Source organism: Phyllobates terribilis, unplaced genomic scaffold (assembly GCF_046119375.1).
Source record: "Phyllobates terribilis strain yellow unplaced genomic scaffold, ASM4611937v1 Scaffold_4__5_contigs__length_816908805, whole genome shotgun sequence".
Taxonomy (NCBI): Eukaryota; Metazoa; Chordata; class Amphibia; order Anura; family Dendrobatidae; genus Phyllobates; species Phyllobates terribilis.
In genome coordinates, this window is record NW_027362764.1 from 648028512 (window position 1) to 648047089 (window position 18578).

The 18578-nt window shown below is 36.4% G+C and overlaps 1 protein-coding gene across 7 annotated transcripts in view; it reads right to left on the bottom strand.

Moving 5' to 3' along the window:
- Positions 1 to 1632: 1632 nt before the first annotated feature.
- The window catches only part of EYA1 (EYA transcriptional coactivator and phosphatase 1), a 146652-nt gene continuing 129706 nt past the window's right edge, over positions 1633 to 18578 (bottom strand). For all 7 annotated transcript variants that reach the window (XM_073679430.1, XM_073679437.1, XM_073679436.1 and 4 more), the window contains 6 exons: positions 13834 to 13892; positions 10869 to 11029; positions 9579 to 9693; positions 9349 to 9470; positions 7002 to 7102; positions 1633 to 4803 (listed from right to left, as the gene is read on the bottom strand). In XM_073679430.1, the coding sequence (XP_073535531.1) occupies positions 4723 to 4803; positions 7002 to 7102; positions 9349 to 9470; positions 9579 to 9693; positions 10869 to 11029; positions 13834 to 13892 (639 nt within the window). In that variant the 3' untranslated portion in view covers positions 1633 to 4722. The remainder of the gene's footprint in view (positions 4804 to 7001; positions 7103 to 9348; positions 9471 to 9578; positions 9694 to 10868; positions 11030 to 13833; positions 13893 to 18578) is intronic.

Consider the following 18578-nt stretch of genomic DNA (forward strand, 5'->3'; position numbering starts at 1 on the left):
TTTATACAGTATATTCCACTGAAATAAATTTGCTCAGTTCTACTAAAAATAAAATGGATTTTTTACATTTGTAAATTTATCTTTAGGACTAAAGTTCAACTCTGGTTTTTCTTTCTACTAAATCATATGCAATGATTCTTCATCGGAGGATAAATATATACTGTTTACAGTAAACTACACAGTTGAAAAGCACAGGCAGTACTTCAATGTTAAAGGGAATCTGTGGCACAATTTCACCATCCCCAAACTACAACCCTTGGCAAAAATTGCAAGATGCAGGTATTAGTTTTGGAAATGAAAATTTACAGGGTGATTCCATAATTTTTTCCTCAGAATTGAGTGATTCCATAATTTTTTCCCTCTGCTTGGTCTGTAGAAAATTACCCTTACTGAGTACCACATTTTTAATCTTGACTTCTTTTAGTGTTTCTTAAAGCCATAAAGTTGCCATTTGAAATGACTTTAGTTTTTTGCCATGTCTGTAATCTGCTTTTTTTCAACAACATTAACAACTGAATGAACATCCTCCGAGCCCGGTGATTCCATAATTTTTCCCAGGGGTTGTATATGCCCAGGTAGCTCTTTCAAAGACAAGATCAGCAATACCTTTACATGGAAAGTTCGGTCTTCTGAATGAAATCAGCAATTGAATTAATATGCAAATGAGGCTGAAGAGCTAATGTGGATCTGAAACCTCTGTCACACCAGCTTTATTTCACATCCAGTGCCACCTCCTCCTGCTTAACTGACAGCCGCTATGCTGTGTGACTTCAGACAGATGAGCTGTCAGTCAAGCAGGAGGAGGCGGCACTGGAAGAGAATAGAGCTGGAATGACAGAGGCCATAAATCAATAAATAGCTCGTCATCCTCATTTGTATATAAATTCAAACGCTGATTTCTCAGTCATGGAGGAACAGACTGGCCATTTAAAAGTATTACTAGACTTGTCTTTGAAAGAGGTAGCTGAACATATAAATAGTTTTAAAAGGTGAAATTCTGCTGACAGGTTCCCTTTAAGCAACGTAAAAATGCCCTTAAAAAGATTGACAAAACATGTCCAACATGGACCCCAGATTATAGCATGTGTGCATACATTATGGGTAAAAACTTCCAAATCTTTCAATAGAAAACTACCTTTGACTAGGTAGCCACCACCTTATGGGCTTTTGCAGATGGCCATAATTTTGACCAGTGTGCGATCCGACAAAACATCGGATCACACTCAAACCAATGTTATTCTATAGGGCCGTGCACATGTCTGATTTTTTTCCTCATATACAGTCTGTCTGTTGTAAACATCGCAGCATGTCCAAGTTGAATGTGATATTCAGATTGCACTCAGCCATGCAAGTCAAAGAGTCTGTGGAAAAAATTGGACTGAACTCGGATGACATCCAAGTGTGGTGTAATTTTAACGGACTGACAGAATGGAGAAAAAGGAAAAATTATTTTTCCATCTTCTCCACATGCGAGAAAATCAGATCACACTATGATCGCAAACTCTGTGATTAGCATTAAGTATTATTGCACAGTAGTTAGTTTTCATAGAACTAATTAGACTATATTCAAATAAATAAAAAATATATAATTTCATTCACACACAAAAAAATATAATTCCTTCATTTTAGTCTTCTGATTTTATTTAAAATGATTCACTCTTTTCCAAAGTTTCTAATTTTTTTCATTCTTTTACAGAATTAAAAATAACAAAAGTAATACAATAATTACAATAGGTACATGTAAAAATAAAATTAAGCACAATTTAATTAATATTTCACAAATTAAATTTATTAATTTAACACAAAATTGAATAGAGAAGAAAAAAATAACTGTACATATCTGTGGGTACAACATGCTATTTTTATACAATACAGCTCAAATATTCACTGTTATTTAAACTGTAAAAAATATATAATAATCCCTGTGTAATTTTATTAAGAAAAAGATGCAAAGTAATGGTAAGATCCAAAGTTACTAATTCTAGCAGCAGTGTGAGTTTGTAGTTTTGGAGGATTTGTCATATTTGTCAATGTAGAGAATCAATTCATAGACAGGAATTTTCAGGTAGATCTCAAGCAGATAAACGGACTTAAAGAAAAATCTATAAAAAGAAATTTCAACCTGCTACAGTGATATTTAATACATATATTTAGCCTTCCATGGATCAATGGGTCAAAGACACATGTGCTTGAAATTTAGACGATGGACTTTTGTGATTTTTTTTCGGTTTAGAGTCACCAAAATGGAGCTCTTGTATTAGTTTTCCAGATGACCTAAGAATGCTAACTTATTGCCATTTTCATTTGGTAGGAGTGGCAAGTTAGCACCCATTGTATGTAAAACAGCACATTTCTTTTACTGATTGGTCCAAAAGGATCACATGACCCATACCTTAACTACAGTACTTTACAAGAAGAGTACCATCCAGAAAGAAAATGGGGCCAAGGTGAATGTGTGGTTCTTATATGCAGTATGTCCTAAAGTCAAGATGAGGATCTGATAGTCCTGTGAATAAATGTAATAGAAGTGAATATGTGTGACCAATAGTTGTGTAGACAGTGAGTGAAGCAGTGGTCACACATGTTCATTACCATTCTATTCACATGTGGAACTTAGTGATCTTCACTCTAATGAATGATGGGGAACCCAGCGGTCAGACCTCTCAGCATTCATATATCTATCACCTATTCTGTGAATATATATATGTTATTGGACAACGTGTTTGACGTAAGCTTCCACCATGATCCTTAAAATTGACTATACATTTGTCAAGTCTAGTTAGTCTAACTGGTGCCCTGTGTTTGAATTCTGCTGCCTCCTTCACTCAGATTAGCTTTCCATTACTTCTACTTCCATGGTCAGTGGCAGTGGCAGAGAACACAGTGGTAAATCTAAACCATGCTTTCCCTAATTTTTCTATCCCTTAGCACAGGAAAGGCTATGGACGGAGACATGGTTTAGACTTGTCAATGCCCTCCTCATGCTACTGATGCAGTCATCTTAGATGCAGGAGGGATGAAACAAGTCTGAGCAGAGGAGATAGATGAAGCCATCAGAGTGTTCTAGGTACTGAGACTAGCTATAGTTGAGAAATATAATGTTATTTACGGTGCCAGACTAGAGGGTTGCTTTAAAGGGAACCTGTCATGTAAAAAAAGCAATTAACCTGCACATATGGGGTTAATCTGCAGTTTAATAGCGTTCTGAAGCTGCCTGGCACCCGCACTGAGAGCCCCTCTGCCAGGAGGAAATTAACTTTATTCTTCCCGGTAGTCTCGAGCTGTCAGTAGTAGAGGTGGGCCGGCAACAGTTTAGTCACCACTCTGTGCATAGTGAGTGGAGACTGTAACCATGCCCCGGCACTACTGACAGCAGGCTCAGCAGTGCATCAGTACAAGGCCGGCAGCCAGTCAGTGCAGGGGGTGCAGTTACAACCATCACTCACTATGCACTGAGCAGTGACTGAAGTCGCGCTGGCCTGCCCTTATGACTGAAAGCCCGAGGCTCCCAGGAAGAGTAAAGTTAATTTCCTCCCAGCAGAGGGGCTCTTAATGCAGGAACTAGGCAGCAGCAGAACACTAGTAACATGAAGATTAACCCCATATCTGCCGGTTAATAGCGATGGATTTTTTTTTTTACAAGATAGGCTCCCTTTAACGCTTCCCCTGTTGTATAACTTCATAACTGATTAATCTGTCTGTATACTTTAAATATAGATTACTTTATTGATTTTGAAATTGTGCAGTGACAAATAATAACTATTGTTGTGGTTTGAAGAATGAAACCTTTTTATATAACTGGCAAAAAATAAAACTTTGTAAGATGTTATTGACACTTGACATCCATGTGTTTGGTCTTAACAAATTTAACAAAAAAAAACACTTTATCTACATATTTATAGCTAACACTTTGATAAGGCACTGCACAACAGTTTGTACACACGCCGTCCTGCGCATCTGATCTACCGAGGCTTTGCTATCTCAACAATATTTACCTAAACAATATGTAAAAGAATCCGTTATTACAAATTTACACACAAAAATCTCTCTGTACATAATTGTAGCTTTGATCTACATATTTCTATTTTAAATTAAAGTATACATATTTTAGATCAAAGGTAGGCAACCTATTGATTACCTGATTGGGCAAAAGCAGTCCCAGAAACCTCGGCTGGGAATTCCTAGATTCCCGACAGCAATACATCCTAGATTGCCTACCTCTACTTTAGACTTTTTTGTCCAAAGTAATTTCTGAGTCACAAAGATGGGTCTTTACTATGTTCTGCTATATCTCTGTACGTCAGTCTGAAGTGTCCATCCATAAATAAGATGTAGAAACTTTTTAGGGCACTATACTAAGAAACATTAGCATAGCTGTTTAATGTGCAGTAAAACCTGCCATTCCACAATCAACTTTCCTTAAGTGGAAATCATGAAGCCTATAGAGATGTTTGTAATTTCTTATTTTCCATTTTCTTCACAGGTATGAACCCATTATTTTGCCTGTGGAGCTAAAATGAAAGCTAGTGTTCTTTCATTCATTAGTTTTTTTTTCATTTAAAGTCATATTGCTTAAATTATCAGCAGTGTATCAAACAGAAGATATGCGCTTCCGGTTGAAATTCCAATTCAGCAATGTTGCACAGGGACACTGGAACATCTGTTTCATGTAACCCATCAGCAGGGTTTGTTTGTGTTCGGAAACAAAGTGCTGTTTTCCTGCTACAAGTATTCAAGTTCCAATGCGTGGTGCAGTGCCATTAAATCTGAGTGGCTTGTTATTCTCCAGAATGGCATCGAATGCTGAAACAATAACAAACAGAACTAAAATTTCATCTTGGGGAAAAAATTTTTATTTTGAATAAAGAGATTTTCCAATTTTCCTGAAAATGCAACTACCAAGCTAAACTATGATATAATCAATATACAGCCTTTTACTTACCTAGGCCAAAATGTTAAATAAACCCCAATTCCCTTTTTAAAAAAATTTAGGAATTGGATCAATATTTGCTAAATTACTGCCCCTTTGAGAATCTTATCTGGCTTAGATGATAGAGAAAACCTAAATCAAGTCCAGGTTCAAATCACGTTTTAGAAATATGTCAGTGGCTCCATCGGTGCTTCCATCTGAAACCCTGAAAAACAGTATTCAAGTGGATCCACCAACAGAATCATTGAGTTTATTGAAGCAGAAGGAATCACCAAGTGCTCTGTTTAACCTCACTTTCAGCAGTATTGACATTTTTCAGGCAGGAACAAAAACGTTATTGACCATGCTTTTATGCTAGCTTCAGAATGACTGACACTACCAAAAGAGAAGTCAGAGCACAAAGTGACTCTGTCTGCTTCATTAAACTCAACAGCCTCATCGGCAGATCTACGCTTCATTTGGAAGCCCTGATGGAGCCACTGACATATGGCAAAAATGTAATGTGAACAGAGCCTATGATAGAGAAGTGTCAATTGGAGGTTTGTAATTAGATGGGGGATTAATATGAATAAAAAGTGCTAACAAAAACACATGTCTATACTTAACTAAAAATAAAAACAGTTAAAGCCCCTAGGGACATCCAGCTATATTTGCATGGAAAGTTCTCACCTTGTGGGGGGATGACTGGTATAGAAGAAATTGAAAATCTGTCACAGGAAATCTATTCTGGCTAAGAGGATAGTCCTCTCAAAGAGTTGGCCTTTTGAAAATGTTTCTCTGAGTTTTGTAATAGAATCAATAGAGAGCAGAACTGTATATTTCCCTGCTATCTCCTCTATATAAAATCTTTGGTCTTGTGTGTTGTAGCAGAAGGATATAAAGCTCAGAGATTTTATAGAATTATAATGGTGTCTGCGGGGTTTCCATTGTAGATGTGATTGTTTTTAGTATATAAAAAACCCCAAACTCTTGAATAAAAGGAGAATAAAGAAGTTTAAAGGGGTTTTCAAGCTTGTTCAAAACACTTACAGTGGTAAGCCACTGACAAAAGAATATATACTCATCCCTTGAATCCGCTTTCCACTCCAGTGCTGTCATTCCAATTATGTGATCATCTTCAAATCACCAGTCTACTGATCCTGCAGCCAATCAGTGGGCAATAGCATAGAAGTGGCATAGTAGGTAGAAGTGGTTGAGTATAACTTCTTTTCTTTCATCTCTTTTTATGGAAGTTTATTGAACAGGCCTAAAACCCCTTTAAAGAGTAACTGAGCTTTAATGCTATTAATAATTGTGTCCCCTAAAGTTAATAAAATTTCAAATTCACTTCACAAGTCGATTTGTTTTATTCCTAGTGAAAAGTAACCCTAAAGTGGCCTGTAAATGTCTGCATTTCCTCAGTCTTCTTGCCTAGATCCAGTGTATTCACTCTCTAGCAAGGTACTGCAGTCATGATGCATCTGCTGCAGCATGCTTCTGCCAAGCCTCCAGCGTTCCTCTCTTTTTGCTGTGTCAGCATTTCTCATTGCCACTCATTCTCAAATGCCACAAAGCAACTAGAGTGTAACCCTTAATGGCTCTTGGGAAGCGTGCTACAACAGATGTCACAAATGTAGAAGACCAAGTTCTCAAGAGCAAGTACACTCAAATAGTGCCACCCTCTCCAAATAGAGAATCTGTACCCTAAGTAAACAGAGACACAGTACGAATAATTAATAAAAAGAACTCATGTCAGGAAAGTAGACTGGGGTATAAAAGAGGGTTAGAGGCCACTTTGGAGCAAATTTTGACCAAGAAAATAAATTGGCTGTTGAAATGAATTGGAAACTTTACTAGCTTTATATATTGGACATAATTGTTTTTAAAATATCAAAGTTTAGGTACTCTTTAAACAATTTTTTGTTTTAAGCAAAGTTTACTTATCCCCTCTATTAATGTATATAATATATATTCATTATAAATTGTACACCTTTTAGAAAGAAAAACAACAAAATTATGTTTTTTTTTCTTATGTTGTATCATGTGCAAAGATGAAATACTCGTAAATGTAGTATACAAATATCTTGGTTACCTTTTTGGCTCCTTGCTCTTCCTCTGCACCATCTCCAACTACAACATAGACTACTTTTCTTCCAAACCTCTGAACTATCCTTTCAAAGCAGCTTTCTTTACCTGTGCAAAATAAAAAAAAGGAAATGTTATAAAATACAACAACATTGCATTGTATTATATGTTCATCATCTAATTTATTAAACTACAAATATATATTTACTGTAAAAATGTGTGATGAGAACCAGCAACTTTCAAAATTATTTTATAATTTATTTCTTGTTTTGGTTTATTACAGTGTTCAATATCTAGGTTTGCTATTAATGAAAAAAAAACTGTGCAAAAGTCAGAGGCTAAAACAGCCGTGAAAAATAAATTATTAATTTTTCTGTGTCAGAAGAAATATCTATAAAGATTAGGGTATCCTTACATATATCGGATTGCTGTGGAAAAAGTTCATTGTGTAAAACAGCCGTATGAAAAAAGTGATGTCATGGTCGTGTGTCATGATGTCATGCTGCTGCCTGCCTATGTAGAGTAATACAAAAAGTGAAGCATGTAGTGATCTTAGCTCTGTTCTTAGGGCTGATTTATTTATATCATTCCTTAGAAAATAGTAATTAAGTATATTTAGAAAATCAATTAACTTTTAATATAAATTAGATCTACAGAACAGACCAAAAGTTTGGACACACCTTCTCATTTAAAGATTTTTCTGTATTTTCATGACTATGAAAATTGTACTTTCACACTGAAGGCATCAAAACTATGAATTAACACAAGTGGAATTATATACTTATCAAAAAAGTGTGAAACAACTGAAAATATGTCTTATATTCTAGGTTCTTCAAAGTAGCAACCTTTTGCTTTGATGACTGCTTTGCACACTCTTGGCATTCTCTTGATGAGCTTCAAGAGGTAGTCTCCGGAAATGGTTTTCACTTCACAGGTGTGCCCTGTCAGGTTTAATAAGTGGGATTTCTTGCCTTAAAAATGGGTTTGGTACCATCAATATGTGTTGTGCAGAAGTCTGGTGGATACACAGCTGAAAGTCCTACTAAATAGACTGTTAGAATTTGTATTATGGCAAGAAAAAAGCAGCTAAGTAAAGAAAAACGAGTGACCATCATTACTTTAAGAAATGAAGGTCAGTCAGTTCGAAAAATTGGGCAAACTTTGAAAGTGTCCCCAAGTGCAGTTGCAAAAACCATCAAGCGCTACAAAGAAACTGGCTCACATGAGGACCGCCCCAGGAAAGGAAGACCAAGAGTCACCTCTGCTTCTGAGGATAAGTTTATCCGAGTCACCAGCCTCAAAAATCGCAGGTTAACAGCAGCTCAGATTAGAGACCAGGTCAATGCCACACAGACTTCTATCAGCAGACACATCTCTTCAACAACTGTAAAGAGGAGACTTTGTGCAGCAGGCCTTCATGGTAAAATAGCTGCTAGGAAACCACTGCAAAGGACAGGCAACAAGCAGAAGGGACTTGTTTGGGCTAAAGAACACAAGAAATGGACATTAGACCAGTGGAAATCTGTGCTTTGGTCTGATGAGTCCAAATTTGAGATCTTTGGTTCCAACCACCGTGTCTTTGTGCGACGCAGAATAGGTGAACGGATTGACTCTACATGCCTGGTTCCCACCGTGAAGCATGGAGGAGGAGGTGTGATGGTGTATGGGTGCTTTGCTGGTGACACTGTTGGGGATTTATTCAAAATTGAAGGCATACTGAACCAGCATGGCTACCACAGCATCTTGCAGCGGCATGCTTTTCCATCCGGTTTGCGTTTAGTTGGACCATCATTTATTTTTCAACAGGACAATGACCCCAAACACACCTCCAGGCTGTGTAAGGGCTTTTTGACCAAGAGGGAGAGTGATGGGGTGCTATGCCAGATGACCTGGCCTCCACAGTCACCAGAGTTGAACCCAATCGATATGGTTTGTGGTGAACTGGACTGCAGAGTGAAGGCAAAAGGGCCAACAAGTGCTAAGCATCTCTGGAACTCCTTCAAGATTTTTGGAAGATCATTTTCGGTGACTACCTCTTGAAGCTCATCAAGAGAATGCCAAGAGTGTGCAAAGCAGTCATCAAAGCAAAAGGTGGCTACTTTGAAGAATATAGAATATAAGACTTATTTTCAGTTGTTTCATACTTTTTTGCTAAGTATATAATTCCACATGTGTTAATTTAATGTTTTGATGTGTTCAGTGTGAATGTACAATTTTCATAGTCATGAAAATACAGAAAAGTCTTTAAATGAGAAGGTGTGTCCAAACTTTTGGTCTGTACTGTATATGTACAGGTATGTTTCCAATGAGCTCCCACAAGTAAATACATGCATCATACTTCATATTGTACTCACCGATTTTAGTTGCACTATAGATATTTTCAATTGGAAACGCAACTCCTAATCCATATAACAAGACTTTTGCTAGTGCTGGTATAAGTTGAGTAGTTGTAACTAGTATATTTACACAGTTTGTCCTATAAGACAATAAATAGAGCAAATGAATCGTTATATTTAATTTCAAAAAATATATGTGTCAAGTACATTTCTCACTTGGTTGTGTGTATTTAGCAAAAGGAAGTTACCTGGAGTGAATTAATGTAAGGGCTTTCAGTGCAAGAGTTAACCATGAATCTGTCAGAGCTTCAATCTCAGACCTTAGCTGTAACCAGGCTTCCCTTTTTGCTGGGCCGAGCAAACCTGTGATTAGGCAAAGAATTCAGTGTATACATCATTACATTTGTTCCTATGGATTAAAATGTAACATATAATGAAAAGGACTATAGGAAAAATCTATAAGAAAAAATGCTTACTCTTTAATTAAAGGGAGGGGCTGTCCTGTTCATATGTAATATTATGGCATATGGACATTGGTTGGCTGATTTCAGCTGTTCATATATCACATGGACAGCCATTCAACCAACAGGTCATCAATGTTATACTATAAGGGCCCCAAAAAATTAGCTTAATGCCACTTAGGTCTTAGGAATCATACCGAAAGTGATCAATTGGACTATTGAGTAGCTATTGGATTAAAGTGATTAAAGTGATTGTCTGTTATTCGACAACCCATTCAATCAATTTTCATTCACTGAAAAGTTGTACATATGATATTAATTTGAGAAAAAAAATTGGACAGTAGCTATAGTGCTGTGGAATGAAGGAATGGTCTGATTTAGGCATGAAAACACAAGTCTAAGGGTGGCCATGCACATTAAAGGGACCCTAACAGCTGATACATGCAGAGAAGAACATACTTTAATAACTGCCAGGGACCGAGACACATGAGAATCTACTCAGGCAAGCAGGTCCCAGATGGCTTCTCTCCACCCACTGCCCTTGAGTGACAGGTCTCTCCCTATACATACATTCAGGGAGAGACCTGTTACTCCAGGTCAACGAGCGGGAGAAGCTGCCAGGGATCTGCCTGTCCAACTAGTCTCGCGTGCGATTCGGTCCCTGGCAACTATTAAACTATGTTTTTTTCTGAAATGTTGAGGAGTTTGAAATCGAGCAGCTAGTGTATGAAACATGCTACCTGTGGATATTCCCTTTAAATACAAATGGGTTCATGGTTTAGCTCTAAACAAATGATCATCAGGTGAACACTCAAGAGACAATGTATTTTCAAGGCACCAGTGTAGTTGTTTATTTCATTTATTGTCCAAAGTGCATCATCAAGCAATATTTCAGCTGACAAATGGCCTTTTTCAAGCCAATACAAGTTAAAAATAACATAGGTGATGGGAAGCTGTCCAAGAAAACAAAAAATACCAAGACTGTGGTGTGGTGCAAAGGATAAATTATATTTCTGAGAACATTTTTATCGAGAAAAAAAGTTAACTCTACCAGATGATGGCAATCTATGTACTTACCTCCAACATTATTTTTATAGGTGTTGTAGATTTCTTTTACTCTTCTATAACGAAAAGCTAATTTTCTCATCCAGTCTACACCACCGCGGACCCCCGTTGCCAGGCAAAGGTTTGCACTAGTTGCTGCTGCTGGAAAGCCATCTGTCCCGAAGTTATACGTGCTATATTAGTGGAAAGATTAACTTGTTAAAGATAAGGTAGGAAATCTTTTCACAGTATTTTGGATATGTCACAATATTTTTGCACAACACAAAGTTGGGCAAAACTTTTTTCTTTTGTCATTTTTACTCCAGTTTTGTCCAGCTTTGCCAAAGTGGGTGGAACTGTTGTGGGATGAGGCATGGTAAAACCCATCTGTCAAATTCATCAACAATTTGACATAGCCTATGGTAGTAATGTTACCTCAATCATTGACTGCAATACCATTTTTGGTGGAAGCTCACGCCAGTTGTAAGATGCCAGTAGGGTTCTTTTATTAATAATGTCATAACCAAATTGGTTGTGTGGAAACAAAATCTCAACTTCTTTAAGGCTATTTGGTGACATGATGCCATAGGAAACTTAAACAGAGAACAACTATTTCTAGCTATCAATCAAGACAGTAACTCTCATGAAAATTTAAATTGAATGAAAATTAGAGTAACCACTAAGCTGTGAGATTGCCCATATTAGCCAATCAGATAATATGATTTATTTTCTATCCCAATATCATGGATGTTAGAATAAAGCAAACCTGTTATCTTAGGTATCTTTTCAGAATAAGTTGTCTTAGATGTACAAGAGGAATAACACTGTTTTTAGCCATTACTGTATATAACTTGTGTCTTACAGTTTTCCCCTATACAGGCTTTATCTTTTTCAGTTCTCTACAGACTATTGGGTTGAGATTACAAGCTATATTGTCTTCCATACACCGTACACAGTAGCAGAGGGATTCCTGCTCTTCCTTCTCTGTTTAGGACATTAGTAGAAGCAATATAAAGGACATCATACACAAGTAGTGAGCTGTGTGGATATGAATCCAGCTCTGGGATAAGCTAAATCACTCGCTAACTGCAGGAAAATTCCCTTATCTCTGCCTTTGACTGCTTTCTCACTCTGCTCCTTACTTATCCTCCCCTGCTTCCTTCTCCTTAGGCTGTAGTAGCTAGTTGTAGCTGTTTGCTTGACCAATATGAATTTTAGCTATTTTTCAAAGTGGATGATGACCTTAGAATGCAGAGAGGTAAAGAATAAGTGGAGAAAGAAGCAGATTTCTCTGATAAGATATATTACAATATTTGTAATTTTTTATTTTACTACTGATTAATGCAAAACTTTTGAAACATTTACGATCAACCATTATGTTGTAAATAAAATGTGAGATAATTTGCGCTAGACAATGTTGTGTCAGATGTCAGATAAGAGACATGGCTGGAAAAAATTAGCATGTACAATATATTAATCCCTTACCAACATCCACCGTACATGTATGGCGCAAGTCAGCAGCGGGTGTATGGAGTGGGCTTACATGGTGAGCCTGCCCCAAAGCCAACAGGTAATGGCTGTGTGATACAGCCCGGACCTGCCTTTAACAATCGCGGGTGGTGGGAGGCGCCACCTACGATTGTTAACCTTTTAAATGCCACTGTCAACATTCAATGAGATCATTGGTGTACCCGTGAAGTGATCACAGGTCGCTGATGGGTTACTATGACAGCAGGGGGTCTGTTGATGACCTCCTCGCTTGTCATTACAGAGCTCCCTTGAAACCTATCCTGTGGCCAGGCTTCAAAATATACTGTGATTTTTACAATATGCAGCAATACTATGGCATTGCTGCATATAACACAGGCTATCAGATGGCCACAGGTTCAAGTCCCCTGAGGGGACTAACAAGAACAGTAAAAAGTAAAAAAAAAATGTTTTAAAAAAATATATGAATTTCTTTTTAAAAAATATTAAATGTTCAAATAATCTCCCTTTTCCCTATTTTTTTATTGTCTCTATTAAAAATAGAGACAATAAAATAAAAAACACATATGTTGTATCACTGAATCCAGAAAATGTCAACAAAAATCTAAAAATAATTAACCCAATTGGTAGACACCGTAAACGGAAAAAAATTAAAGACCGCAAAAATTACCTAATTGTTTCGTCACTGCAATACCACAAAAAATGCCGTAACAAGCGATCAAAATATAATATTTATCCCAAGATGTTATCAATTAAACCGATTTCTCACCCTGCAAAGAATAAATCATCACAGAGCTCCATCGACCGAAAAATGAAAACGCTATAAGTCTCTGAAAATGATGACACAACTCAAAAAAAAATTTCTTTCAAACTTCAGATTTTTTTTTCACCACTAAAATAATAAAAAAAACTTGGCCTGTTTGAAATCGCCATAACTGCACTGATGAGCAGAATCATATTGCAACGTCGTTTTTACCACAAAATATATGCCATAAAGACAATTATCAAAAAACAATGCCAGAATTTAGTTTTTTTCTCAATTTTACCGTACTTGGAATTTTTTATAATAATAATAATATTTTTTGCCTGTTTTTCAGTATATTATGTGGTAAAATGAATGGTGTCATTCAAAAGTACAACTAGTTTCTGAAAAATCAAGCTCACGTCGATAAGGGATTAAGCAATAGAAGATGCAGACATTGGTCAGTCATTGACTACTGTGTTTGTTACTATGTTGCTTTCTTCTAGGAGAAAATAACAGTGACTTTAGCCAATCTTCATAAATTAAGCCCCATGAGAAATTGCAAACCCAATACGCACTTTATATAATTGCATTCGAAAAATGAACACTTAGCATCTGATGCTATGGACAACACCCCCATTAACTTTAATGTCTACTAAAGGGGGGATCTGAATACACAACACAATTTTAAGACATTGTAATCGCTAGTTATATTTTCTGATAATGATCATAGGGGAACTTGAATTCATTCCAAAAATGTAACCGCACCTTAGATCTTGTCCATTGTCATCTGATGATACATCATCTATATGAACTTGGTCACATTCCTGCAAAAAGACAGATATATTGAGTATTTATTGTGTCTGCCACTTAACACAAATAAGTAGACAATTAATATCTCTATCCTGAAATGTTATTGCATGTCTTTTAAAGCAGTAGGTGGTGGCCTTGTAAAAAATCCACTTTGTGCTTTAAGTGCCTTCCAAAACGTTAGCTGTCATTACTTTTTACTGACCTCCAACTCATTCTCAATATTTACTAAGCTGCTAAGAACAATTAGTATATGCACTTCATAACGGTCTCCTTACTTTTTAAGGTACTTTAAATATCGTACTGTTTAAAGCTGACACAGCCAGTACTTAGCTTAACTGAAACCAGACATTTTCAGTAATGTAACATGCTACAAAAATTAAACCTGATGGAAACCGCCAATGAAATTATGACCTCTGATTGCTGTTGAGCCACACACTAACACAGCCTGGGGCCAATGTTTCTGAACAGTGTACACCAAAAAATCTGTTACTAGTTTTCCATTTATTTGAGACTTGTGAGTTTTATTTATTTTGCCTTGGTTAAAAAGAAAAAAAAAATAAGAGTGTTCAGATTCTGAAAATATGAAATCCAAAAGGAGCAGATCAGACAAACTTTTTTTAAGGTTTAAAGGTATTTGCTACTTGTGCTGCCTTCACAAAAGAGCCTTGTTACTAATCTTTTTAAAATAGAAAGTATGCGAATTATAATTAGCGCAATTTACTGGAAGAAATTCTCATTAATTTGTACTAAGGTTCACATGATTGAATAGAAGCTCATAGGCACGATCATTAAGGTGTTTATTTACAAATCCTAAGCCAAATACTTGTATTACACAGCTCCTTACAGTGCACGCTGAATGTGAATTTGGGGTTTTGCGATCCAATGCTATTGTGGAATGACTGACAATAAAACCTTATGTTGACATTCCACATACAGGAAACCAAGGAATGCCCAGCATCCAGGCATACCGAGAGAGCCAACAATTGCAAATGACACACTCAATTCTCAAATATCACAATGGCTTACAGAACAAAAATCTCACATTGAACAGAGTTTAATATCAGTTATCATGCTTGCAGAATACTTTTTGCTTATTAAAAATATGTAACAAACAAGCAAGAGATCACCAAGCTATGACTTGCTTACTTTGGACACATCAAACAAAGACAGCGATCACTGGAGAAGGACATCATGGTCAGAAGAATAGAAGGTACAAAGCGAAGAGGAAGACCAGCAACCTGATGGCTTGATACTATCATGATAACGGCAGAGAAGACAATGGTGGACCTAGCTAGACTTGCACAAGATCAATCTTCCTACATAGCATTCATCCATCAAGTCTCCATGGCTCCAGATTGAGCAGAAGGCCGTTTAAAAAATAAAGAAAAACCAAAGCAGCAAAGAAATTGGGTCAAAAAATATTGAACCCCTCCATGACTGGGCTATTTTCCATTTTTTCCTCCCCTTCTTCGAAGAGCCATACCTTTTTTTATTTTTTCTTCCACATAGCCATATGAGGGCTTGTTTTTGCGGGACGAGTTGCACTTTTGAATGACACCATTCATTTTATCATGTGATATACTAGAATATAGGAAAAAAATTCCAAGTGCACTGGAATTACAAAAAAAGTGCTATTGCGAATTGTTTTTTTTGTTTTTTTATTTGCCATGTTCACTATATGGTAAAACTGACATGCCATTATGATTCTTCAGGTCAGTACAATATTGCAGATACCAAACATTTGTAGTTTTTTTTTTTTATTTAAGTGGTGAAAAAAAATCTGAAATTTTTAAAAAATAAAAAAAATAGTTTTTGTCGCCATTTTCTGAGACCCGTAACATTTTCAATTTTTAAAGATAAGGGGTTTATTTTTTTAATCCCTGAGCTGACATTTTTACTGAAACCATTTTGGGGTAGATACACTGTTTTGATCACTTATTATTGCATTTTATTGCAATGATGTTGAGGCCAAAAAAATTTTAATTCTAGTGTCGATTTTGTTCTTGTTATGCCATTTAATGATCGGATTAATTTATTTTTTATTTTGATAGATCAGACTTTTATTTACGCAGCGATACCAAATATGTGTATTTTTATATTTTTTAATGCGGCAAAAGGGGGGTGATTTCAACTGTTCTATTTTTTTTATTTTTTTTTCATGTTTTTAAAAATATTTTTTCTCACTTTTTACTGAACTTGTTAGTCCCTCTAGAGACACGTAACGGGCAAGCCGATGGGCGTATGGAATGACGGGCCCCTCTGTTGGCACGTGTTAAATGCTGCTGTCAGAAATTGACAGCCTGCAGAGCCCGAGTGTGGTTGCAACCCTTGCACCTACCATATTTACACTCAGTATATTTACACTGTTCCTGCTCAATAACTGCTTAGTAAATGATACACCGAGCTACTAAATTTCAAAATGCGAAATCTCACACTTTCACAGTGAGTGGAAGTTTTGGTATCTCACTCTACAAGTCTAGATCCCACAGACCTGACTTTTGTTAGAAACTCAGGCCACTTAGACTGGATTTAGGGCATTTTGGCTAATAAATTAGATTTAGTAAAATCATCTGTCTAGAGCTGCCCATTCTTTTCATGAACAAAACTAGCAGCCACAGGCAGGTGAGAGGTAATCTTTAAGTAATTTATTTCCAGAAATTTTAATGTACACATTACTATACAACATGTTTCCAAAATCCAGTTTTATGGAACTAAGTATGCGCTACAATAAACAACACGGTGATCCGAGGGAATTCAAGTACTTTAGATCTGATTTGGAAGTGTAAAAGTGCCATTAATGGTCATGTCTGTACCAAAACTCCATTTGGAAGTTGTTGTTTTTTTTAAAAAAAATAGAACACATTACACAAGTGATGTATTTTTTGGTAAAAAATGAAAAAAAGTAGCTACCAATCTGTTACTCCAAATTCAGCTTTGGCAATACTTTATTTAGTATTTATTCTTAATTTTCGAAAGCCAAGCTTCGGTTAGGCTCTTTTATGGTTCTCATGAAACTGCTCAAGATCCCCAAACATTGTGGTAATGTTCACTCTCCAGTGGAAGAGTAATGTTAATAGTAAAACCGCTCTTCTCTTTTACAAGGTACAGGAAGGGATGGCAACAAACACTGGGCTATCCTGCCATTTAATGGTGGCATATGAAAGTATGAACCAACACCAGCAGACATGGATGATTTTTATTATTTTCTAGGGGACATTCTCTGTTTTATGAATGGCAATGTTATAAGAAATTATAATTTTTTTTTTCCTGGAGACATTTTTCATCTAAGGTATATAGCAAGTAATCCCATTCACTGATATTACAAACATTGAACCCAAAACAAAGGGCCACCACCAATTGTAAGACTCCTATCTTTCATTTTGACCTTCCAACCATGATGTCAACACTGAGCTCATTCTTAATACACTTTTGTTCTCGTATACATTAATAAAGAATACAAATTCAGTTTGCATTTGATTTGCCTTCTGTGTACAATAACTATCACTTTATAACGTAGGGTTTGACTCCTTTACAGAAAACAGTGAGTTCAGACTCTAGTGTTTCTTAAAAGTAGCATGAAATGTCTGCAAATATTGAATCAAAATGTGAACATAAAATACAAAATTTAAATATTGCTTCAAAGATTTTACAAGCAGATATTTTGCATTACCAACGCCTTCCGAATATTTGGCTTTTTTCAGTAGATTTTAAGATAGTGGGAGGGAGGTTGGAGTTGAAGAAAAACTCAAACCAGCTGTTCTGTAACCGAATTAAACAGTGACCCTCAACCTCACTTTTAAAACATCTATTTTCCTGCTACCCTTCTCTCAGCAAGCAGCAAGACCCAAGGAGGAAAAGACTTTGACCCTATAACCTTTTACTCCTCTCTTGAGGTCAACTGTTCTAGATAAGGGAAAAAAGGATGATGAGGCCTAGATGAGAGCTAAAAATGTAGATTGTAAATAAATTACTGGTGACCATATATACAAAGAGTTCTGAAATGTACTTAACTTATACAGATTAGTTCTGTTCTACTAAATCACGTTCTGGTTCATATTTTTATCAAATAGCGGCACTAGTTTATGCAATGTCCCTGTCATCTGTGATAATGTACAGCAGAAGCAGAAATGGTCAACATATCTATTTATAGTGGTGTATCATTAAATTGGATCACCACAGCTTTTTGCCAGATGGATTCTTTCATTAGCATATGGATTACTCAATTTCGGATCTATAATGGAGGACCAGTGCTGGGTGCATTTGTGCCCCCCAGATTACCATCATTAAAGACTCTTAAGGAAACAGCAGTCTCTTAAAATGGTCTTTCCGAGTGAAAGAATCTCTATATAGTCCATTTAAACGAGCAGACAATCCACAAATAAGCACTAATAGGAATGGTCTTTCAAGACTATCTACAAGTGAAAACATGCCAACGATAACATGACAAACTAGTAAAGTAGTAAAGTGCCAGCTTGATCAGATTGTTTATGCCAGCAAAAACGTATTGTTATCGGCAGAACATTCATTGTGGAATATTAGGAAGAGATGTGCTGCCAATTACATGATGCTGTAGGGAGACAGAATAGTTGTTTAAAGGCCCCTATACACATTAGACTAATGCCCATAATGACAGGTTTGGTCAATGATCTAATATGTATGGCGGTGCCAGGCGACTGATGGTCGGGAGAAGTGTCGATCGA